At 36.7% G+C, this 21,771-nt stretch overlaps 2 protein-coding genes across 9 annotated transcripts in view; one reads left to right on the forward strand and one right to left on the reverse strand.

Moving 5' to 3' along the window:
- The window catches only part of CDC40 (cell division cycle 40), a 44,406-nt gene extending 40,142 nt beyond the window's left edge, over positions 1–4,264 (reverse strand). Inside the window, exon 1 of one of the 2 annotated variants that reach the window (XM_010989591.3) lies at positions 4,027–4,264. In XM_010989591.3, coding sequence (XP_010987893.1) covers positions 4,027–4,215 — 189 coding nt within the window. In that variant the 5' untranslated portion in view covers positions 4,216–4,264. The remainder of the gene's footprint in view (positions 1–4,026) is intronic. The other variant, XM_064486786.1, reaches the window with a different exon arrangement.
- Positions 4,265–4,679: 415 nt separating this feature from the next.
- Positions 4,680–21,771, forward strand: part of WASF1 (WASP family member 1) — a 68,712-nt gene continuing 51,620 nt past the window's right edge. For 5 of the 7 annotated variants that reach the window (XM_031456151.2, XM_031456156.2, XM_064486788.1 and 2 more), the window contains exon 1: positions 4,844–5,237. The gene's annotated coding sequence lies outside the window, so the exon portion shown is untranslated. The other 2 variants (XM_064486787.1, XM_031456154.2) reach the window with 2 other exon arrangements.

Here is a 21,771-nt window from a genome sequence, read left to right on the forward strand (position 1 = left end):
GGGGGCTGGTGTCTAGAACAACCCTATCAAAATCAAGCCATATTATTAAAAATGTTCACACTATACACAATAATTAATTCCATGTGGATTTATGAATTAAATGTAAAAAGCAAAAATATAATGCTTTCAGAAGACAAAACGGGGGGAGGTATTTTTGTGACTTTGAGAAAAGGAAGGATTTAAACAAGAAACAGGAACTACAATCCATAACAAGCCACAAATTTGCAAAACACATAGTTGACAAAGGATAGTATCCAGAATATATAAAGATCTCCTACAAATCAAAAGGAAAAAGACAACCCAACAGTAACTTCAAGAAAAAAAAAATCAATCACAGTAAGATATATGAAATCTCATTAGTGTTCAGGGATATGGATTTTTTTTTTCCCAGAGCTGGAGGGATATGGATTTAAAACATTACGTAAGTTTATACTTTGCCAAAATGCTCGCTATTAGTCACAATATAATTTGTCAAATACAGATGAATGTATTTTATTTGTATGCTTCACATCTCCCACTTTGGACATTTTTCTATTAAATTTACTAGGTATTGGCTTTTTTTTTTAAGCATATTAACAAACTAGCAATGATCAATATCCCTTCCTCTTTCATTATAGAACCTAGATCATTGGGGGTTTAGCCCCAGCTCTGCTTCTACCAGACCTCTCACACCATATAGAATTTTCTTCCTGGATTATTTCACATACAACTTGAAGCGACTGAGCTGAGTTCTAGAGACATCCCCTCACTCTCACCCAATCAGGGAACACTGATTCTCAATGTACATGCTTTTCCAAGACTTTCTTTTCCCCTTACTCTTTCATTCATTTTCTCACCAAATATATTTCTCTTAATCTTGTGTACTAGGCATTGAAGACATGAAAACAAATAGACACAACAATCTCTGGCCTCCAGGGTCTGGTCCAGGGGAAAGAAAAAAATGAACAAATCACAGCAATGTGGCAAGTGCTGTAACTTGAGTGGAAAGGGGGCTAAAGTAGAAAGAGGAGGAAACATGTGCACTGAGACTGAAGGACAGCAGAGTTTTGGGAGGTGGGAGTGAGGGGAGGCATGAGATCGGGGATTTCCAGGCAGAGACTGGTGTGGGCAAAATCTTAAGAGAAAAAAAGAAAATAAGGCTTTGGGGGCTTCGCAGAGTTCAGCATGGGAGAATGGCAGTCTTTGTACGTTACATAAGGAACTTAGAAATTACCCAGCAGGCAGCATGGTGTCTTTGGGCAGGGAAGTGATATGATAACACTGGAATTTAGAGAGATCACTCTGAGTGCATTATGAAAGAGAAAAGGGGGTATGGAACTGGGAGACAAGAAAGGAGGAAGTAGAAGGACCAGTTAGGAGGTTTCTTTTTTTAACTTTAAAAAGTGCATTTACTACAATATAAAAATTTTGTTTCTTACAACAATTTATGAAAATTTCTGTTTCTTTTACCCTTAGAAATTTATTTAAGGATATTTAGAAGAGGCTGTACTTTTCACGTGGTCTTATTGTCTGATTCAGATAAGATTTTGATTGACAGAACCTGTACACCAGCAAGACAGTTTGTACTTATTTTTTAAAAATTGAAGTATATTCAGTTTACCATTATAATGTTATTATAATTGTCTTGAAGAAAAATTATAAAAATCTGAATGGTGGCAGCAGAAGAGGAAAGAGAGATTTGACAAATATCATTATACCAAAATGAACAGGACCCATTACCCAACAGTAGGGGTTCAGAGACAAATAAAAATCAAGAATGACTTCTGAGAGAAGTAAGGATGATATGAAGTAAGGCTGTGTCAGTAAAAATGGAAAGGAAGGAACTGATTTGAGAGAAATTAATGAAGCAGAAATTAGGATCAAATAAATACCTAGCTTCAGGGGCTGAGGAAGAAGGAAGAGAAAAGGAAGACTCCTCTATTCTTGGCTTGGAGTAATGGGTGGGTTGTGGGATCATTAATCAAAATGGGAAAAACAGGTGAAGTGAATCTTGAGGGAAAGAAAATGTTAATTTTCCAGCATGTTGGATTGGAGGCGCCTGAGAGCTATCCTGGGAGAGAAGGTTAATGGTTCTGAGACTAGCAAGGAGCTTATAACTGGATAAGAACAGTGTGTCTGGCACATGCTTTATGATAAGTCTTAAACCCTCCATGAGATAGGTATTAGTGTTATTCCTGCTTTACAGATGAGAAAAAACTTAGACACAGAGCGCTTAAGTAATATATCCAAGGTCACCATTTGGGTAAGTGCTGTAGGCAGTCTTGATTCCAGAGCCTATGCAAACCACTTCACTGTGCTCACCTGTGAGTCATCAGAAGCACTGCAGGTTGAAGGCCTGGAGATTATGAGGCCGCAAAGGGGACTAAGGGTAGTCTCAGGAAACACCAATATTGAACGGGAGGGCAGAAGAACAGAGGATCAGAAGAATGAGGATGGCCCCAAGGAAGACAAAGGGAGAGAAAGTTTCAAAGAACTATTTAATAGTGTCACTTGATGCAGATACTCAACACACACAACAGAACTTGACAACTGGAAAGCCAGTGACAATACTCAGGGAGAGTAAGTCTGCCAAGAGGCTAGGGCTAGTCTGCACTGAATTGGAAGAAAAGAGATGAAGTGAGAGAGCTCCAAAAAGCTGAGCTGTGAAAAGAATGAAGACTCAGGAGGTTGCTAGAGGGGTTTAAGTTTGGGGAGTTTGTTTTGTTATAAAAATAAGAATTCTAAGCATTCTTTCATACCTGATGTCCAGTTAGTAAAAAGTAAAATCCATAAATAGCTCACTAAAAACTTGTAAAAGACTTTGAGTTACAACAGTAGACCTGGGAACATCTTTAATACAAAGAACTTCTGTACACTGCCTCCCTCATCTCGTTGAGTTCCTGATCATCCCCATTAGGCTCTACTGGGCCTGTACTACCAACTGGTGGACGCCTTCCTCCAGCTCTAGACACGCAGACCTTTATCTCCTCACTTCTTCAAACACTGTGCTCTTTGCCATCCCAAGGTTTGCTGTCTCCTTTGCTGGGAAACTCCTGCCTTATCTTGCACTTGGCGAACTTTTTCTTCTTCTTCAAGCCACTTTCCCAAGAGGACTTCACTGACTAATCTATAGAAGTTATACTCCTACCTTATTCTCTACGTCTATTTCACAAAACTATTTTTTTCCTTCACAGTACTCAATTCCATCTGTAACCACTCTGGTCACATTTTATTGGCTGCCTCTTCCACTAGAATGTATGCATCATGATGGAAGAGATGTCTGGCTTGTTGGTCTGTGTCTTCAGCCCTTAGAACAGTTCCTGGCAAATAACATGTGTACAATAAATATTTATTAAAGGAACTATGTAACCCTATTTCTCCTCTATCACCGTCGTCAGTTGGGACCATGCACATTGTTTCTTAAATCCAAGGCCTTTTCTCACTGTCTTTACATATATAATCACAAGAGCTAAGATTCATTGCAACTTAATTAGCTACCAGGCTCTGTGCTATAAGCTTTATTTGTATCATTTCACTTAATCGTCACGGTAATTCTCTCACAGATAAGTGCTTTTAAAATTACATCTCCATCGTACAGGTGAGGAAACAAAGGAGTATGTATAACTTGCCCAAGTTCACACAAGTGGTGGTGCTGGGATCAGAATCAAAACCACAAAGCCAGGTCACTGCTCACTTTATGTGAGGGCACATAATCTAGTTTGGGAAGTCCTGATTTAGCTTTGTTTATGTTCTGAGGTTACACCTACTTTATCCAGGCCACATTCTAATCCATAAATTCGAAATTTCACCCCCTCTTCCCACTTGCTTTCTGATGGTGGGAGGAGAGAGGAAGGAGTGTTGGGACTGTCCAGAACTTCCAATTCCCGGCTTCTCTCGAAGAAGATAAACGTAGGGAGAAGAGATCCAAGCGTTAGCACTTACCTCTTAGTATTGAGGAAAAGGTAACCCCGGGCCTAATAAGTGACTGTTGGATTTTGGAGCAGAAACCTACAATTCCCGCCCCGCATCAGTGGCCAAAACGCCTACCTTAACTGCCACCTCCGGAGCGGAGTCCACCGCCACTGCTAGAGAGGGCTTTGCTGAAGGCGATTTGGTCAAGTGCATGAGGGAGTCCGCGGCTGGCAGCGAACATCGTCCGCCCTCACTGTCCGAGTCCGATTCGGACCCTGAACCCGAACCATAGGAAGCAGCCAGAGCTGCAATTGCAGCCGACATGACGGCAATAGATATTCTGCGGAGACCAGGCCCTGGCGGAAGAAGGAGCAGCTTCAGGTCCTGACAGATTGCGATGACACATATTACTGGTTTCCTTTCGTTAGAAATCATTTATGATATTTTTAAACAATAAATGTAATTAATTAATTAATTAGTATTATATACGTACAATAGAACCGGGAATTTGAAAACATTTACCCAGGGAAACAGGGAAATTATAATAGCTTATAACTTTCAGGACCTACGTGGCTAGATTAAAGACTACTAGTCCCGAAATACCTCGAAGCTTCGAGGTGCTATACTCCCAGCGTGCAGCGCGGCAGGAAGTGAGAAAGGCACCATGGGAACTGTAGTCTGGGGCGAGGGGGCGGGGCGGGCAGACAGGCCCCTCTTTGACCCCGCCCCTGAATGGTTGGTTCATTCAATTGGCTATCATCTTCCCTCATTCCCTGGCCGAGCACTATGCTCTCTGTCCCCCTCCCCCAAACTGAGGATTGGGCAATACCATAAAGCCTCAGGGAAAGGGGGGAAGAGTTATAATCATCCCCACTGATGGATGAGTGGGTGGAGGCTGAGTTTCCCACCACAGCTGCACCTGGGCACTGGCAGCTGAAGAGGAAAGTGAGAATCTTAACTGGGAAGACCTTGACTGGAGAGGAATAGCTCCTGGTGGGAAAGATGGGGGATTAGGTGGCGCGAGTCCAGCGGTCCCCCCTGCTTCAGGCGCGGGTCCCCTCGTCCGGTTGTGGAGCGTCGCGCGCGGGGAGGGGGCGGTTGGGGCGCAGCGGCGGCTCGCGGTGTTGTTCGCTCGCGCGTCGAGCACACGGTGGGTCCGTCGACCGGCGGGCGTCGCAGGCGGCGTTCCCCGTGGCCTGGTGCTTCGGCCGCTGCCCAGAACGGGTTCCACCCCGGAGCCTGCCGCTTCTGGGGGTTTTAGGTGGAGTCCCTGGAGCCGAGGGGGACCGGCGGCCGCCGCCGAAGCATGAAGAAGGGGTAAGGCAAGAGCCCCTCAGGATTTCCCGGTGAGCGCGAGTCTCTCAGGAATTGTTTTTACGGGGGGGACAGGGTGCTGGGAGAGGAACTCTTCCTCACTGGCCAGAACCGACAGAGGAGTGCGTGGACTGCTACCCCGGCAAAGGTTACGGGGATGGGCGCGCCTCCCCCGCGACGGCCCCCACCCCCATTCGCGGTTTTCCAGAGCTCCGGCCGCCCACCCGCCAGCCGGGCTTGGTACCGAGGGACTTGGCGGCCGGCGGGTGCGCCCGGGTTTTGGTTACGGGGACCGCCCTGAGGCTGCTCTAGGCGGGGAGACTGCGGGTCTCACCTGAGGTGCCACCCCCTGAGCGCCCCCGCCCCCGCGGCGCGCGCCGGTGCCTCCTCGGTTTGAGGGAGGCTGCGGTACCGAGTCGGTGCCGGAGAAGCCCGGCTTTCGCTACGTGCCCGAGTCTGTGTAATGCCAGCTGGTGCGTTTGCGTGTTTGCGCCGCGCGTCTGTGTCCGAAGACACAACATAACGGTAAAGCGAGTGCGGGAATCCCTTTCTTCGCTGAAAGAGGAGGCGAAGCGGGGCGGTTGCCTCCGATGCTTGCTATGCCGGGGTGAGGGTGGTTCGGGCAGAGTTAAGGAGCTGCTCACCCAGCTCCGATGTCGGCAGGACTCGCCCATTGTACCACCCAGATAATTATTCAACTCTGCAGCATCCATTGCACCTTTCCCATTTTTCTTTTCCCCTTGCTACAGTATGCCCCCTAGCTTCGGTACTCTGACGCCTTCTGTTGCACTTGCGGATGATAAACTAGAATAATGGTGAAAAGAAAGCACATCTGACTTGAAGGTTCACAACCTGTCCTATAGCCGAGTAATTAATTCCCAGCTAGACTAGATACTTTAATACAACTGGGTCTAATCCTATCCTTTTCTATGTAAAGTGTGTCTGGGATTATACTTTAATTTTTTCATTGGTGTTAGATTCACTTACTGGCTAAATCTTATTTGTGTCCGGCAGTTGATATATTGGTTGTTCAGCCTAATATTCTTAATTTTAATGGGAGGTAACTTTCATTTTTCTAATTGTTGATAGTACTGTATCGTAATTACAGATGCAGTCCTAGTCTTTGAACTCTCAGGAACAGTTTTTCTCTTATACTCTAAGTTTCTGTTGGGAAAAGTATATTTTAAAATGTCGAATATTGAATAAAGTCCTTGATATAAAATTTCTCAAGTTTTGAATAAGGAAAGTTTTGAATTTCTTTATTTTTCAGTAACGAAATATTTGATTGCTAATCCTAGCCTTCGGTTGAATGAAAGGAAGCATTTAATATTTAAGATGGGTTTTTAGCTGCCATAACTACATTCCCTAAATTTCTCTAAATTTTTATTTTTTATTCTTTTCTTTGCAATATCATGTATTTAATTACTTGATATAGACTTTTTTTTCTCATTTTTCTAACTTATGTCTACAAGGATGGGTAGCTACGGATTTTGCATGATCTACCTGAAAGATGAAGTATTTTTTGAAAACGGAAGAAACAACTATTAGTTGATTATTATATTAAAAAGTGTTTACATCTCATTATTTAAAAATAAGTGATTCAGTACCAAAAATAAGTGTTTTATTTTTCTTTTTGTAATCCTCCTTTTTAGCTTTTCTTGTTTAAGATTGTTGCCATAACCCTCTTGGTAAAATGAAATTACACATAGGCATTGCAGAGGCAGTTGTTTTAAGGTACAGTAATTGTTTATGGCACTTGGAAGTTGTGCACGTATAACTTGATGGTGTAGGATCAGTTGCTTGTTAGGAAATGACCTTGCAATTTACAAAATGGACACCTTTGTGCCTTAGTTTCCTTATATGTAAATGGAAATTTATGCCACTAAGTAGTGTACATGAAGTCACTAAAGATGTCTTCATGATGCTTTTAAAGAAAATTTAAATATTTTAGCTGATGAATGATGATGAAAATATTTTAGTGTAAAATACAATGAAAAAATGTCATTAGGATTTTCTGTAGTGTGTTAGAATGGCTGATTCACACTGAATTTTGCTTTGGAGACATGGCTCTAAATTGAAGAATGTTTCTCATCCACTGAATTTTTAATAATTGTAGATTTAATAGGTTTTATAGTTAATACTTTTATATAGTTATAAATATTGGTATAATATTGATGAAAAAGTTATGTGACTTGGTGATAAACAAGTAGAATATTGAATTAAGTTTGTGAAAAATAAAATCTTCAGAAAACATTAAGGCCTTTTTCATTAAAAAATTTGCAGATGAGACAATTCAGAATACATTTTGAATCTGTAATACTTTGGTTTTTGTAGTGTAATGTAGTACATTTGAATTTGTAATACATTGAATATTTATTGATCATTTGTAAGGTATGATATGGAGCTACTTTATTATCTGGGTTTGTAAATAACCGTATGTTCAGAGACAGTGTATTAGTATTGTATAATACTATTTGTAATAACATAGTTTGCTTTATTGTATGAAAAAGTTATTTCAAAGTACTTGATTTTCATTATCACAATGGATAGTAGCTTTTGATTTCCTTACTGGAGGATTAACTCTGTTAATTTTCATAGTTAAAAACTGCTATTAAGATATAACTTCTCCCAAAACAGTGCTTTTAGTTACTTTGTGGGGAAACTTCAGATAAATGGTAAGACTATTCAAATGTCTTTAAAATTACTATTTTATAGTTTTTTTGAGAATTAATTTGATTACAGTTTTAATGTTCTCTTAAATGACCAACTGAAATTTAACTGTCATTATTGGGTAAATACAGTTAACTCAAGGTTTTTCTAAGCTCCTTGAGAACAGGAACTCATCTGATGCTTATTGTCATAAATCCGAAATTGCTAGCATAGTGTTTAGCAAATAGTAGAGGTTCAGTCTTTTTGTTGAACAAATAAAATGAATGAATGAAGAGTATCCCTTGATTTAATGTACCTATGTAGACATTTTAAAAATATTTATCAAACAGATTTTTAATTCATAAAGCATATGCCTTTATCTCAATAGAAAAGAGAAAAATGTATTTGGAGGTTCTTCGAACTTCATTTACCTGTTCAGATATAATTCCTTTACCCACACATTTTTTGACCTAGCAGTAGGTAGTTCAAAATACATTGTTAACCTTCCATTTATGAACTGATAATAATTTTTTTCTTACCTCTTATAGGTCACTTCATGAAAATGTACATTAAAGGTTTTCTTTCCCTAAATTAGATGAGTATAGAAATGTGTTCGATTCTTTTTGACTTACTTCAGTTTTACAGTAAAATATTAATAAAAAGATTTGTAAATTATATCCTGTTCTAAATGTGCCTGAATACCTAATTTTAAAAATAAATGACCTCTGGGGTGGAGCTTTTTATAAAATGAGGAATCTTGTGTTTTTAGTTTATCACATTCATTTTATAATTTTGAATCTTCGTGTATTGGTAGTTCCTAACGTAGAATGGGATTGATTATATTTTAAAACTTGTAAAATGGTTTAGAACTTGGAAGTTACTTTCTCAGAACCAATATGCTTATGTATTGGTATCTTGTATTTTTATTTGCTAAATCTGGCAGCCTTACCTTGGGCACTGTGGGACTTTGGACATGGCAGGAGTATAGGTGTAGGTTTGTTGGAGGCAGAGTGAGAAAGTGAGTTTATGAACTCCTTGAGGACAAGACAGTTTTGTTGTTGTTTTGTTTCGCTTTGCTTCATTTTTGTGTTTCTAGTACTTCTTTAAGCTAAATGGGTATTTGAGCAGATATAATTACCACAGAATAGGAGGTAAGTAATTCTCTTAGGAAAGTGGAAAGATCAAGATGCTGTGAGAAATGGGGTCATGAAATACAGCTATGTTTGTCATATACACTGGAGTATTCTGTAGGTTTTTAATTAAGTTCTCATTTGGAGGTTAATAAAATTCAAGAATAATAAGTAACATGGTCTTCTAAGAAGAGAAGTAACATCGCATGCTTCCTATATGTGCAAGCCACTGTATAGGCAGTGTTATATTTATTATTTTACTTACTTGGTGTCATAGTCTTATGATATGGAGCTACTTTATTATTCAGGTTTGTAAATAACCACTATTCAGAGACAGTATATTAGTATTGTATAATACTATTTGTAATAACATACTTTGCTTTATTGTAAGAATAAGGTATTTCAAAGTGCTTGATTTTATGAAAGAAGGGGGTTAACTGAATTAAACAAGTTTATTCTGCTCAGCAGAAGCACAGGTTCTCTGGGAACCACTCTCTTCCTTTTCCCCAGTAAGTTACTGCTGAAGCAGCCGTTTTAATAACTTGATAATAGTTAATTCTGCCTGCCTGCTACCCTCTCCCTCATTTGCAATGGGACAGTCTAGTGGTGATTACCACTTGTTTCATGCTAAGCCAATTATTCATTCAACACATAATTATTCCGGTCCAGCTAGGTGCTAGAAACACAGTGGAGAGCAAAACAGAGGTCTTGGAGTTAACAGTATGGTAAGAGACTGATACTAAACAAATACACACATTTATCACTAGAAATTGTGATACATGCTAATAAAGGACAAGAATAGGTAACCTAGTTTACCTTAGAAATCAGGGACAGCTTCTCTGAGGAAAGATTGACAGACGTTAGCTAGGTGGAAAAGGAATAGAATGTAAAGAATACATAGAAAACAAGTTTTGGTAGGTTCAGGAAACTAAAAAAAGGCCAGAGCAGTTAAAGCTCAACTATATGGTGAACAAGAGGGAATGTGGCTTCATAGGAGATTGGGGAGGTAAACAGGAGCCAAACCATACAAGGCCACATAAGTCTTGGTTCAACAAGAGCTATGAATTTTATTTTTAAGTGTTTTGGGGAAGGCCATGAAGGGTTTTAATCAGGTTAATAACTGGATCAGATCTGTCTTTTAAAAAGATTATGCTAGCTTAGAGGAGACCAGAGCGGTCAGTCACGATTCTTCTCATGTCTGTTGTTTATTGGTCCAGTCCTAGACACTTGCACCTGAGTCAGGCTACTCAGTTTTTCTTGGATCCTAAGTGCCCAGAGAGTGGAGTAATTTGTTCTCTCCCCAGTGGATGAAGCTATAATATACAAAACTGAGAAACTATTAATGGCCTTGTTTCTTGCTCTGTGAACTAGATGAGCAGGGGCATGTTGAAGAAAGAGGAGAAGCAGGTACACAGAATCTTGGCTGTGTTTAGCTGTCTTTGTCCATGGTCCTGAGATTGGGTTCCAGGAGGCACCATAGTTATGTTTGTAATAAGTTGTCCTTTTTACATAAACTAATTGGAATGATATTTTTGATACTTGGCAACCAATGGAGTCCTCTCATAGATTATGTAGTTTGTGCAAGGTCACAACTCTAATGAAAATGGTAGAGGTGGAATTTGAACAGAGATTTCAAAGTCCTATTTTTTCCTACTACTCTATGCTACCAAGGCACCACTTCTTAAGCTAATGCTTCTAAAGGAATTCTAAGTAGGTGGTGTTGGGTGTGACGATACTTGTATGATAATGGTGGCAGTGTTTTATTTTGGATATGTTTGGCAATGAAAAGCTTCCTGACATTCTTTGCTCTTGAGTAGCAGTTACTCAGGTCTACTCTAATAAGTGACCTTTCTATAATGACTAAATCATTTGAAAAGAGAAGGAACAAGCTTGTGTGTCAGGGAATTGATTGACTTATTTGAGTCCTCTACCAAAAAATATAAAGTCCATTATGTTTTCATATTATGCTACAAAAATAAGCTTTTTTTGTTTTCTACTCTTTGATGAATCATCTGTTGTCTTATATCTGCTTTTTTTTTTTTTTTGATAATTTTTGGTAACATAAATGTACCAGAGATAATGCCAGAGAATTGTGGAAGGGTTAGGCAAAAGAGAGGAATTGAAGAAACGTTTTATATTTTAGTTGAGGAACAAGACTAGCACTCATTTGTTTTAAAAAACCAAAATAAAACTTTGATACATCATGATACATGATTAGAAATTTATCAATTTTGTTGGTATTCTCAAAAAAACCCTCTTTTGGTTTCATTAGTTTTCTCTGTTGATTTACCATTTTCAGTTTCATTGATTTCTGCTCTATTTGTTTTTTATTCTTCTGATTACTTTAGGGTTATATTGCTCTTCTTTCTCTAGTTTCTTAAGGTGGAAGCTGAGATTGTTGATTTTAGATCTTCTTTCCTAATATACGCATTCAATACTATGAATTTCCCTTTAAGCACTGCTTTTGATAGATCCCACAGGTTTTGAAAATGTTATTTTCATTTACTTCAAAATATTTAAAATATCTCTTGAGACTTCTTTGACCCATATGTTATTTAAAAGTGTCGTGTTTAATCTCCAAATAGTTTGGAATTTCCCAGATATCTTTCTGATATTGCTTTCTAGTTGAATTCCTTTGTGGTTTGAGAGTATATGTTGTGTGATGTCTATTCCTTTTTTGGGTGGGGTGGTGGTTATGGCCCAGAATGTGGTCTGTCTTGGTGAATGGTCTTTGTGAGCTTGAAAAGAATGTGTGTTCTGTTATTGTTGGGTGAAGTACTATGTAAATGTCAATTAGATCCAGTTGACTGATAGTGTTGTTCAGTTCAACCCTATCCTTACTAACTTTCTGCCTGTTGGATTTGTCAGTTACTGCTAGAGGGGTGTTGAAGTCTCTAACTGTAATAGTGAATTTGTCTGCTTCTCCTTGCAGTTCTATCAGATTTTTCCTCATATATTTTGGTGCTCTGTTGTTAGATATACATGTGTTAAGGATTGTTATGTTGTATTAGAGAATTTATACCCTCATCGTTATGTAATGCCCTTCTTTATCCCTGAGATATTCCCCGGCTCAGAAGTCTGCTTTCTCTGAAATTAATACAGCTACTCCCACTTTTTTTTTTTTTTTTTATTAGTATTAGCGTGTCTCCATCTCTTTACTTTTAATTGATGTCTTTCTGTTGAAAGTGGGTTTCTAGTTGGGTCTTTTTGGTTTTTTTAAATGCACTCTATTGTTCTCTTTTAATTGGTGTATTTGAACCATCAACATTTAAAACGGTTATTGATGTAGTTGGATTACTATCTACCATATTTGTAACTGTTTTGTATTCATTATATTTGTTCTCTGTTTCTTTAAAAAAATACTTTTCTCCTCTTTTTCAGGCTTCTTTGACTTTAATTAAGCATTTTATATGGTTCCATTTTTCACCTTTCTTAGCATATTACACTTTAAAAGAATATTAGTAGTGTCCTAGAGTTTGTAATGTACATTGACAACCAGTCTAAGTCCACTTTCAAATAATACTGTGCTGCTTCACAGTGCAGGTATCTTATAACAGAATATTCCCAGTTCCTTCCTCCCATTCCTTACAACATTGCTGCCATTCATTTTTCTTATCCATAAACAATAATTACCCAATACTTTGTGGATATTATTACTTTGAACAAACAGTTGTCTATTAGAGTCAGAGAAAAAAATTAAGATTTTATTTTATATTTATTTATTCGTTCTCTGTAACTCTTTCTGTAGATCCAAGTTTCTGACCTATATAACTTTCCTTCTCTCTGAATTTCTTTTATTTTTTCTTTCAAGGCATGTCTACTAGTGACAGATTCCCTAAGTTTTCACTTGTCTGAAGAAGTCTTTATTTCTTCTTCACTTTTGAAGGATAATTTCTCTGATTTACAAAATTCTAGGTTGGTGATTTTTCTTTCAGCACTTGAAGTATTTCACTCCACTTTCTTGCTCATGATTATTGACAAGAAGTCAGTGTAATTCTTATCATTATTCCTCTATTGGTAAGATGTTTTTCCTTCTGGCTTTTAAAAATATTTTCTCTTTCTCTTTAGTTTTCTGCAGTTTGAATATTACATCCCTAGGTGTAGATTTTTTGGTTTTTCATTCTTGGTGTTCTCTGAGCATCATGGATTTATGATTTGGCTTCTGTCATTAATGTTGGAATATTCTCAGGCATTATTACTTCAAATATTTATTCTACTCCCTTCTCTCTTCTTTTGTTATTTCCATTACACATATATTACACCTTCTGTAATTGTCCCACTGTTCTTGAATATTCTGTTCTATTTTTTTCATTCTCTTGTCTCTTCGTATTTTTTTTTTAATTAAAAAAAGTGGGGGGGCAATTAGATATTTATTTATTTACGGTACTGGGGGTCGAACCCATGACCTTGTGCATGCTAAGCACACACTCTACCACAGAGCTATAACCTCCCCCCTTCCTCTTTGCATTTTAGTTTGGGAAGTTTCTTTTGATACTTCTTCAAGTGCACTGATTGTTTTCTCATCTGTGTCCAATTTACTGATGATCCCATCAAAGGCATTCTTCATTTCTGTTGCAGTGTTTTTGATTTCTGATATTTCTTTTTGATTGATTCTTAGAGTTTCCATCTCTCTGCTTACATTATCCATCGCTTTTTGCATGTTGTCCACTTCTTCCATTAGCACCCTTAGTAATCATAGTTATTTTAAATTCATGGTCTAATATTATAAAATCTCTGCTATATCTAAATCTGGTTCTGATCCTTGCTTTGACTCTTCTGACTATGCTTCTCCTTTTAGCATGCCTTATAATTTTTTTTGAAAGCCAGACATGATACATTGGATAATAGGAACTGACATAGGTAGGTCTTTACTGTGAGGTTTTATATTTATCTGGCTAGAAATTAGGCTATGTTTACCATTTGCTGTAGCAGTAGGTGTCAGAGGTTTCAGTTTCCTTTAGTGTCCTTGTTTTTGTTTCCCTTGTTGTCTTTGAGTTTCCCTAGAAACACCTTCTTAAATAGAGTTAGAGCCTTGCAGTTTTTTTCAGCCATAATCCTTTTATTATATAGGATCCCTGTTGATGTGGTAAAGTGTGGGGGTTGAGCAATGTTTTATAATCCTATGATAAAATATCAGCCTTTTACAGTGTCTGTGCCCCGGGCCTTCACAAGTGCTTCGCAGCTTCCTCTCCCCTTACTGTAGGTATGTCAGTAAGGCTAGAGTGGGCAGGAATTGGGTAATTTTCCTTTCCTCATGTTGGATAAAGCTCTGGTGAAGTCTTTTCCTTTGCTGAATAGCTGTTTGTTGTGGCAAACTCTCTGGACTTACTTCAGAATGGTTACTTTTCCCTTCCCCTTGCCAAACAGGAGATTTTTCTCTGATCTTCACTATGATAACCTTGTGGGGCATAAAGCCCAGGAAAGTATAGCAACCCTCCACCCCAATACCTCCTTAGAGTAGACCTCCAGGAGTTTTTAACTTTCAAACTAGTCCACATCAGTGTCCAGCAACTTGTTGAAGTTACTATTTAATTGTTCATACCAATTCCTGGCTCCTGTGGCTTCTGCTTCAATTAGCTAATCTATATTCTCTGGATTCATGTTCTCTCTAGTTTATTGAGTGGCAGTTTGTCCTGTGACTTCATCTCTGATGGATCTAAGAAAAGTCCTTGGTTTACAGTTTATTCAACTTTCATTTTGTTATGAGAGAAAGAGTAAATGGCTTCTAAGGTCTTTAAATTTTGGAGTGGAACCTAGAAGTTATCATATTTATATTTAAAAACTGCATAGTATTTCATTAAATAGGTAAACCAAATTTTGTTTCACTTATTCCTCACTGTTAGATGTGTAGGATGCTTCCTTCCTTTTTATGACAAGCCATGCTGTAATAACTCTCCTTGAATAAACTGTAGTTTTGATTTTGATGGCTATTTTCAGTTATATATACCTCTTCCTACAGTTACCCAAAAATTAATCAGGAATTAACTGTATTTAAATCAGAAGACTGGGTATAATTCTTAGTACTTTGACTTATTATGTACTCTTGGATCATTTTACTTCTGATCAGTTTCCTTATTTTTAAAATGTGAGTGATTAAAAACTACCTTGAAGAGTTGTAAGGATTAAATGATACATTAGAAATCATTTGTAAACTATAAAGCCCTATATAAAAGTTAGGTAGTTTAGATATATCAAATTGTGATGTATACTGTGAGTCTTAGTAATTAAGAACCTTTGTAATTACATAGCTTTAGACCAGGCTGCCTGGTACAATATTTTGAAAGAAGATATTTTGATTTATTGCTAATTCTGAGAAAGGGGCCATAGTTGATTCTGAGTGAGATAGGTATGAGATAGCTAAATAACAAGTATGCTTTAAAAATTTAATGAGGAAATAATATATTGATAGAAGCTGATATAGAATTCTATTAAACTTATGATAGAATACATTAGGTTTTATGAATTTAAGAACTAAAAAAATTGAGCAAAGCCAATTTTAATTTAGCTTTGCCCTTGGGCATTCAGTGTATATTGTTCTAAAACATTTGATAGGATTCTTAGATAGAATTTTGATTTTTCATTTATTTTAATACTGTTCTCAAAAGTGACTTAGTGATTTTTGATGGAACATAGTCTTTAGTGCCTCAGTACTCAAAAGTGTGATCTGTAGACGAGCGGTGTCAGCATCATCTTGAGAGCTTTTTAGAAGCACAGAAGTTAGGCCTACCCCAAATCTACTGAGTCAGAATCTACTGAATCTTTTTAACAAAATCCTCTGGTGACTGGTATGCACCTTAGCATTTGAGAAGCTCTGATTTAGTATACGTAAATCTTGCAGTTGAGAAAGACCTTTGTCAAGGCCTTCAACTACATAGTATCTGTAAGTAGCTTATGATTTAAAGAGAGAAATGAATATTGAGTTAAATGTGACTTTAACAGTATTTTTATTTTATGCTGAATTGAGGGATACAGTAATCTTTTTTAAATCTTACACACTTCTGGCAGAGATGAGGATAGGCTGTTGCAAGCCTTATGATCTATAGGTCAATAATGAATTTTTTCTTTGAAAGAAAAATTAAGTTGATTTTTAAACTTGTAAAATATGGTAATGGTTTCTACATCTGACTTCATTGGAAATTAATAGATTCCATTACGTGTCTTTTTAAAAAAATATATCTTTTCCCTTTAAAAGTAAAATTTATATTTTAATTACTTTGCATGGAAACAGTTTTAAAATATATAGTTCTTAAACTTTGCTTTCTTAAACAAAGTATATGGGACATAATTTAACCTTTTCTAAATGATAAAGATCCCCTAGCTCCTACCAAAGCCTTATATGTATAGATGCTCAGTTAAGCTGATGAATTAACTTATTATGAAGACTTTCTGGTTTTGCAGTAATAACAATATCACCATTTTTTGAGCACTGTTCTGGGTGTTTTAGGCACTGTTCTAGGGGTTATGTGGTGTAGTCCTCAACAACTTTGTGAGAAGGTTTAATTCTCACTTTTAGGAGTTGGAAACTAAGCTTTAAGCATATTGCTACACAATACTAGCCAAAATCTAAGTGTCCAATCTCTTATGCTTACTTCAAACTCAAGTATCCTCTAGATGTAGGGGAAAAATGGAATTATTTTGATTTGTTAGGTGGCAAAATTGGAGATACGTGTTGGGGATTGGTTCCAGAGTTCAAGCCACGTGCAGAGTAAAAAAATATTGTACCATTAGTGTATCATCAAAGGAGTTAAATGAAAATGGCTATATCATTTCCTTTTGATGAAAATGCAGGAGGGGGAGGGCGGTTTGCACACAATCAAAAGGTTACTGAATTGATATCTTAGAGAATCCAGTACTTTGCTTTAAAGATGATCTCAAATCCTAAGTGATTTGCTGCTGTTATTATAAAAAGAGAATTCAAAAAAATGAGTACATTCTCTTTTTGAGGAGAGTGGGAAGTCATTGATGATGAATTTGATTTTGGATATGTTGAAAGTGAATTGATGAGACATTATTGTGTTGCTGCCTGGCAGGCGGATAGCACAAGTCTAAATATGTAAAGAGATGTTACTGTTGTTTGTATGAGTAGTTTCGAGATGATAGTTCAAGATCTGGATATAGATGGATTTATGAAGAAGAGAGTATAGAACTGGGGTGAACAAAACTGTTGACTACTGACTCAGTATTTACAGAGTGGAAATTAAAAGTACAGCCAGAAAAGGATGCTGAAGATGTGATCAGAGAAGGTATAATGTGCTGCATTCTGATAGGACTGTTCAGTTTAGTCCAGAGGATAAATTAAGACCTTGTGGTTTGGGGCAGTTCTCTTTGAAAAGGAATCTGAAGTGCTAATGAGGTAGGAAGGGAAGCAAACCCAAAATATGTTGATGGCTTTGAAAATAGAGGAGAAGGAAAGGATCACAGGGACTTGGTAAGGACAAAAAATTTTTATAATGAGAAATTGGAGGGGTGGGATAGAATATTTAGGTCAGAAAAGGACGTTTCAGGGATGGAGATCTTGAAGGCAGAACTCTTGAGTCTGTATTGACACTTGATGTGCTTAGTAGTAAAAGAGAGGGGGCTACTCCTCCGTCCTCAGGACTGGAAGCACTAACAGTTGGAGCCCGTAAGAGCAATGGGCTATACTTCAAAAAGCCTTACTGTGGTCTGTATGCTTCTAACCATTGCCCTGGGGTCAGTGGACAGTGCATGCCACATCATTTGAGGTGGGTCTCTTGGAGGGAGGAAAAGAGTCATGCATTACTTGTGAGTGCTTAATTATAAATGTAATCTTGCTTGCAAAAATAAGTTATTTTTCACTGTGATAGAAGCAACCAACAACTGTGTGCCTAATATGTACGAGATCATTGTTAAAATCATTTTCATCATTGGTATAGTCATGGAAGTAAGTGAAATAAAGCATGTTTCTTAATGGATGTGTATATAAAGGACTTGGTTTCATAGCATTAGAAGGAAATGTAAATTTATTTTTGTAATGTTATGCTAAGTACAGAAAGATGACATTAGTGACCTGTCATCAGTTGAACATGAATTGTAATATATATTACTTGTAGTAGGAATAGGTGTATGAGTTCTCCAACTAACTTTAACTTCATTAAATCCTCTCATTAAAAGTCTGACTGTTATGTGAGAGGTCATGTTAGGAGCAGAAACTGCTGGTTAAAGTATTATTTACTGTAATATTCTTATGGAGCCTTTTTAGGGTAAAATGAGATAATTGTTATAAAAAACTCTTCTGTAACAAGTCTATATTAATATATTACTGTTATAGACCCAAAAGGAAACAGAATCATAGATAAGGTCATGATTTACATTTTTAATAAAATATTTACTATGGTATTTAAGTCTCTAATGTAATAAATGACTAGAATAAATAATAAATATTTGTTTTCATATTCATCAATTTAGCTTTATTATTTTTAATTTTTAAGTAACTATACCAATAATACTGAACTTTAAAGAAAGATGGTGATGACTTACTGAAAGTTAAATCTCTTATTTTTCTTTTTAACTTGTTTCTGTTTGAATCTGTTTGAATCTGCAGCTCCCTCCCCAAATGACAGAATTATGTATAATTGACCTTATTTGAGGATGACAGTGAAGCATACAAGTTCTTTAAGATGTAGATGTATCTTGCTTTAATGAAATTTAATATGAAATCACTAATGGAGTGAGTATAGATAAAAATAAGAAAAAACATCCAAGGACTAAGTCCTAGAATACCCTAAGATTTAGAGGTACAGAAGATGAGGAGGAAAGCCAGGAACTTGAGGTTTCCTGAAAGCCAAATTAAATAATTTCAAGGAGTGTTTCAGATACTGTTAAAAAGAGACCTCAGAATTAACCACTGGCTATAGCAGATAACTGACCTTGGTGAGGCGATTTGATACGTACTGGAAATAAAAGTCTAAATGGGCAGACCTAAGTGAGAATTGGAGGAGAGAAATCAGGGACAAATTTAAGGAATTTTGCCAAAAAGGAGAGCAGAGAAATCAGAGAGTGAGGAATTGAATGGCTAAAGGAAGTGGAACCAAGAGATGTTTGTTTTTGTTGTTACTGTAATTGTTCTGTTTTTTTTTTTTTAATGGAAAAAATTATAGCTTGTCTCTGTGTTGATGACAGTGATCCAATAGAGGGAAAAATAGTGTTGCAGAAGAAAGAGAGGATAATTAATCCCAACTACTTAAATAGGATTTGGGAACTGGTCTGGAATTTTGCCACCATGTGAAATGGTTTCTGTGGGGAAATTTTTGACTTCAACATAGGCAAATTACAAATGCCTAGTAACCCAACTCATTTGCTGTTTTATACTTGTAGATTATTTTTAGCGATATGATGGGAATTGTTAAAGCCACATACTCACCAGTTTTCCACTGTGGTAACTGCGTTTATTTTCAAGTCAGGTAATGTATTGACAGAAGATAGGTATCAAATCTCACTGATCTACCCGAGTTTGTCTGAATTGGCACTGTTTTAATCCATTAGTCTTTAAGACTTTTTGCTTGCATATTTCAAAAAGATTTTTGAAAAACTGTACTCTGTTGCACATTGAAGTTGAGTAGTATAATATTACTATTATAAATTTAAATCTTTTTTTGTTAATAGGTGTTAGAAAATAATAAGCATTTTATAGTAGGATATGAGTGTTGACTATATTGGAATAAATGGTTATTGCTATTTGATTAAATGGATTTTTGAGAGCTGTATTGGAATATAATTGACATGCAGTAAATTGTACAATTGGACAAGTTTTGAAACCATCATGAAAATCAAGATAATGAACCACACCTCCTGCCCCAAATTTCCTGTTCTTCCTTTATAATTCCTGCATCCTGTCTTTCCCTACTCTTTCCACCAATCCCAATCCCAGCCCCTACCCTAGGCACCCACTAATCTACTTTCCGACGCTGTAGGTTAATTTATAGTTTCCAGAACTTTATATGCATGGAATCATACGGTATATACTTTTTTTTGGTTTGGCTTTCATTCAGCATAATGATTTTAGCATTCACCTATATTGTCACATCCATCATTAGTTCATTTTTTTCACTGAATATATTCCATCGTATAAACACTTATTTCAGTGGATAACAGTTTGTTATCCATTCATCTGTTGATGGTCATTTGGGTTGTTCTCAGGTTTTGGCTGTTACAAATACAGCTGCTGTGAGGTATAAGTCATTGTTTGGACATACGCTTTCATTTTTCCTGAGTAAATACCTAGAAGTAAAATGACTGGGTTATATAGTAGATATTTGTTTAATTTTATAAGGAAGTATCAAAGTGTTTTTCAAAGTAGTTATGTCATTTTATGATATTTCTACATGCTCCACATCCTTGCCATTTTAATTTTAGCCATTCTAATAGGCATGTAGTGATACCTTATTGTGGCTTTAATTTGCATTTCCCTAAAGACTAATAATGTTGATTAGCTTTTTATATGTCATTTGTGTATTTTCTTTTGTGAAATATCTGTTCAAGCCTCTGGACATTTAGCTTTGGATTATTCGCTTTCTGATTGAATTTTAAGGGTTCTTTTTTGTAGATACATATGCTTTGTCAGACACGTGATTTGCAAGTATTTTTTCTCAACCTCCAGTTATCTTTTCATTCCCTTAACAGTGTCTTTCAGAAAATGGTAGTTTTTAATTTTGATGAATTCCAATTTAAAAATTCTTCTTTTACAGATTGTGTTTTTGGTGTCACATCTAAGAAATCTTTGCCTAACCCAAGTCCACAAAGATTTTCTATTTTCTTCTAGAAGTCTTATAATTTTATGTTCTATATTTAAGTCTGTGACCCATTTGTATATGGTATGAGGTAACGATCAAAGTTCTTTTTTTTTTTTTTTTAATACAGATGTCCAGTTGTAGCACCATTAACACATTGATTGCCCACTGTGGATCAGGTGCCCCTGAGGAAACACAACTGTCACCCAGATTTGGGTGATGTGGCAGTCAACATGTTAAAAAAAAAATTCTTTCTCTACTGAATTACCTTTGCACCAGTGTGAAAAAAAACCAGTTAACCATGTATGTGTTCGATTATTTCTGGACTCTATTCTGTTCCATTGGCTATTTGTCTGTCTTCATACCAATAACCAAACTACCTGGAATAGTGTGGCTTTATGATAACTATTGAAGTCAGATAGTATAAATCCTCCAGTATTGTTTTTCTTTTTCAAAGGGCTATGTATTTCTTGAGTGAGGTTTTAATAGTTGTGTCTTTCCAGGAATTTTTCCATTTCATTTAAGATGTTGAATTTATTGGTATAAATTGTTTCTAATATTTCCTGTTTTTTGATACCTGTAGAATCTTTGGTCATAGTTTTCCTGTCATTACGAATATTGGCCATTTGTTATCTCCCCCACCTCTCCAAGTCCATCAGCCTGGCTAGTGGTTTATCAAATTTATTGATGTTCTCAATGAACCAGCTTTTGGTTTCATTGATTTTTATTTTACCTCCTGCATTATTTTTCTATTTTCTATTCCATTGATTTCTGCTCTCACCTTTACTGTTTCCTCTCTTTTCCTTCCTTCCAGTTTAATTTGCTCTATTTTTTCTAATTTCTTGAGGTGAAAGTAATTGAGGCCATTCACTTGAGACCCTTCTTCTTTTCCAGTGTAGACATTTTAGTGCTATAACTTTCTCTCTGTGTACTGCTTTAGCTGCTTCCCTTCCCAAATTTTGATATGGTGTTTTCCTTTTCATTCAGTTCAAAATAGTTTTTTTCTTTTTACTTCTTCTTTGACTTGGCGGTTACTTAGA

This window comes from Camelus dromedarius, chromosome 6 (assembly GCF_036321535.1).
Source record: "Camelus dromedarius isolate mCamDro1 chromosome 6, mCamDro1.pat, whole genome shotgun sequence".
Taxonomy (NCBI): domain Eukaryota; kingdom Metazoa; phylum Chordata; class Mammalia; order Artiodactyla; family Camelidae; genus Camelus; species Camelus dromedarius.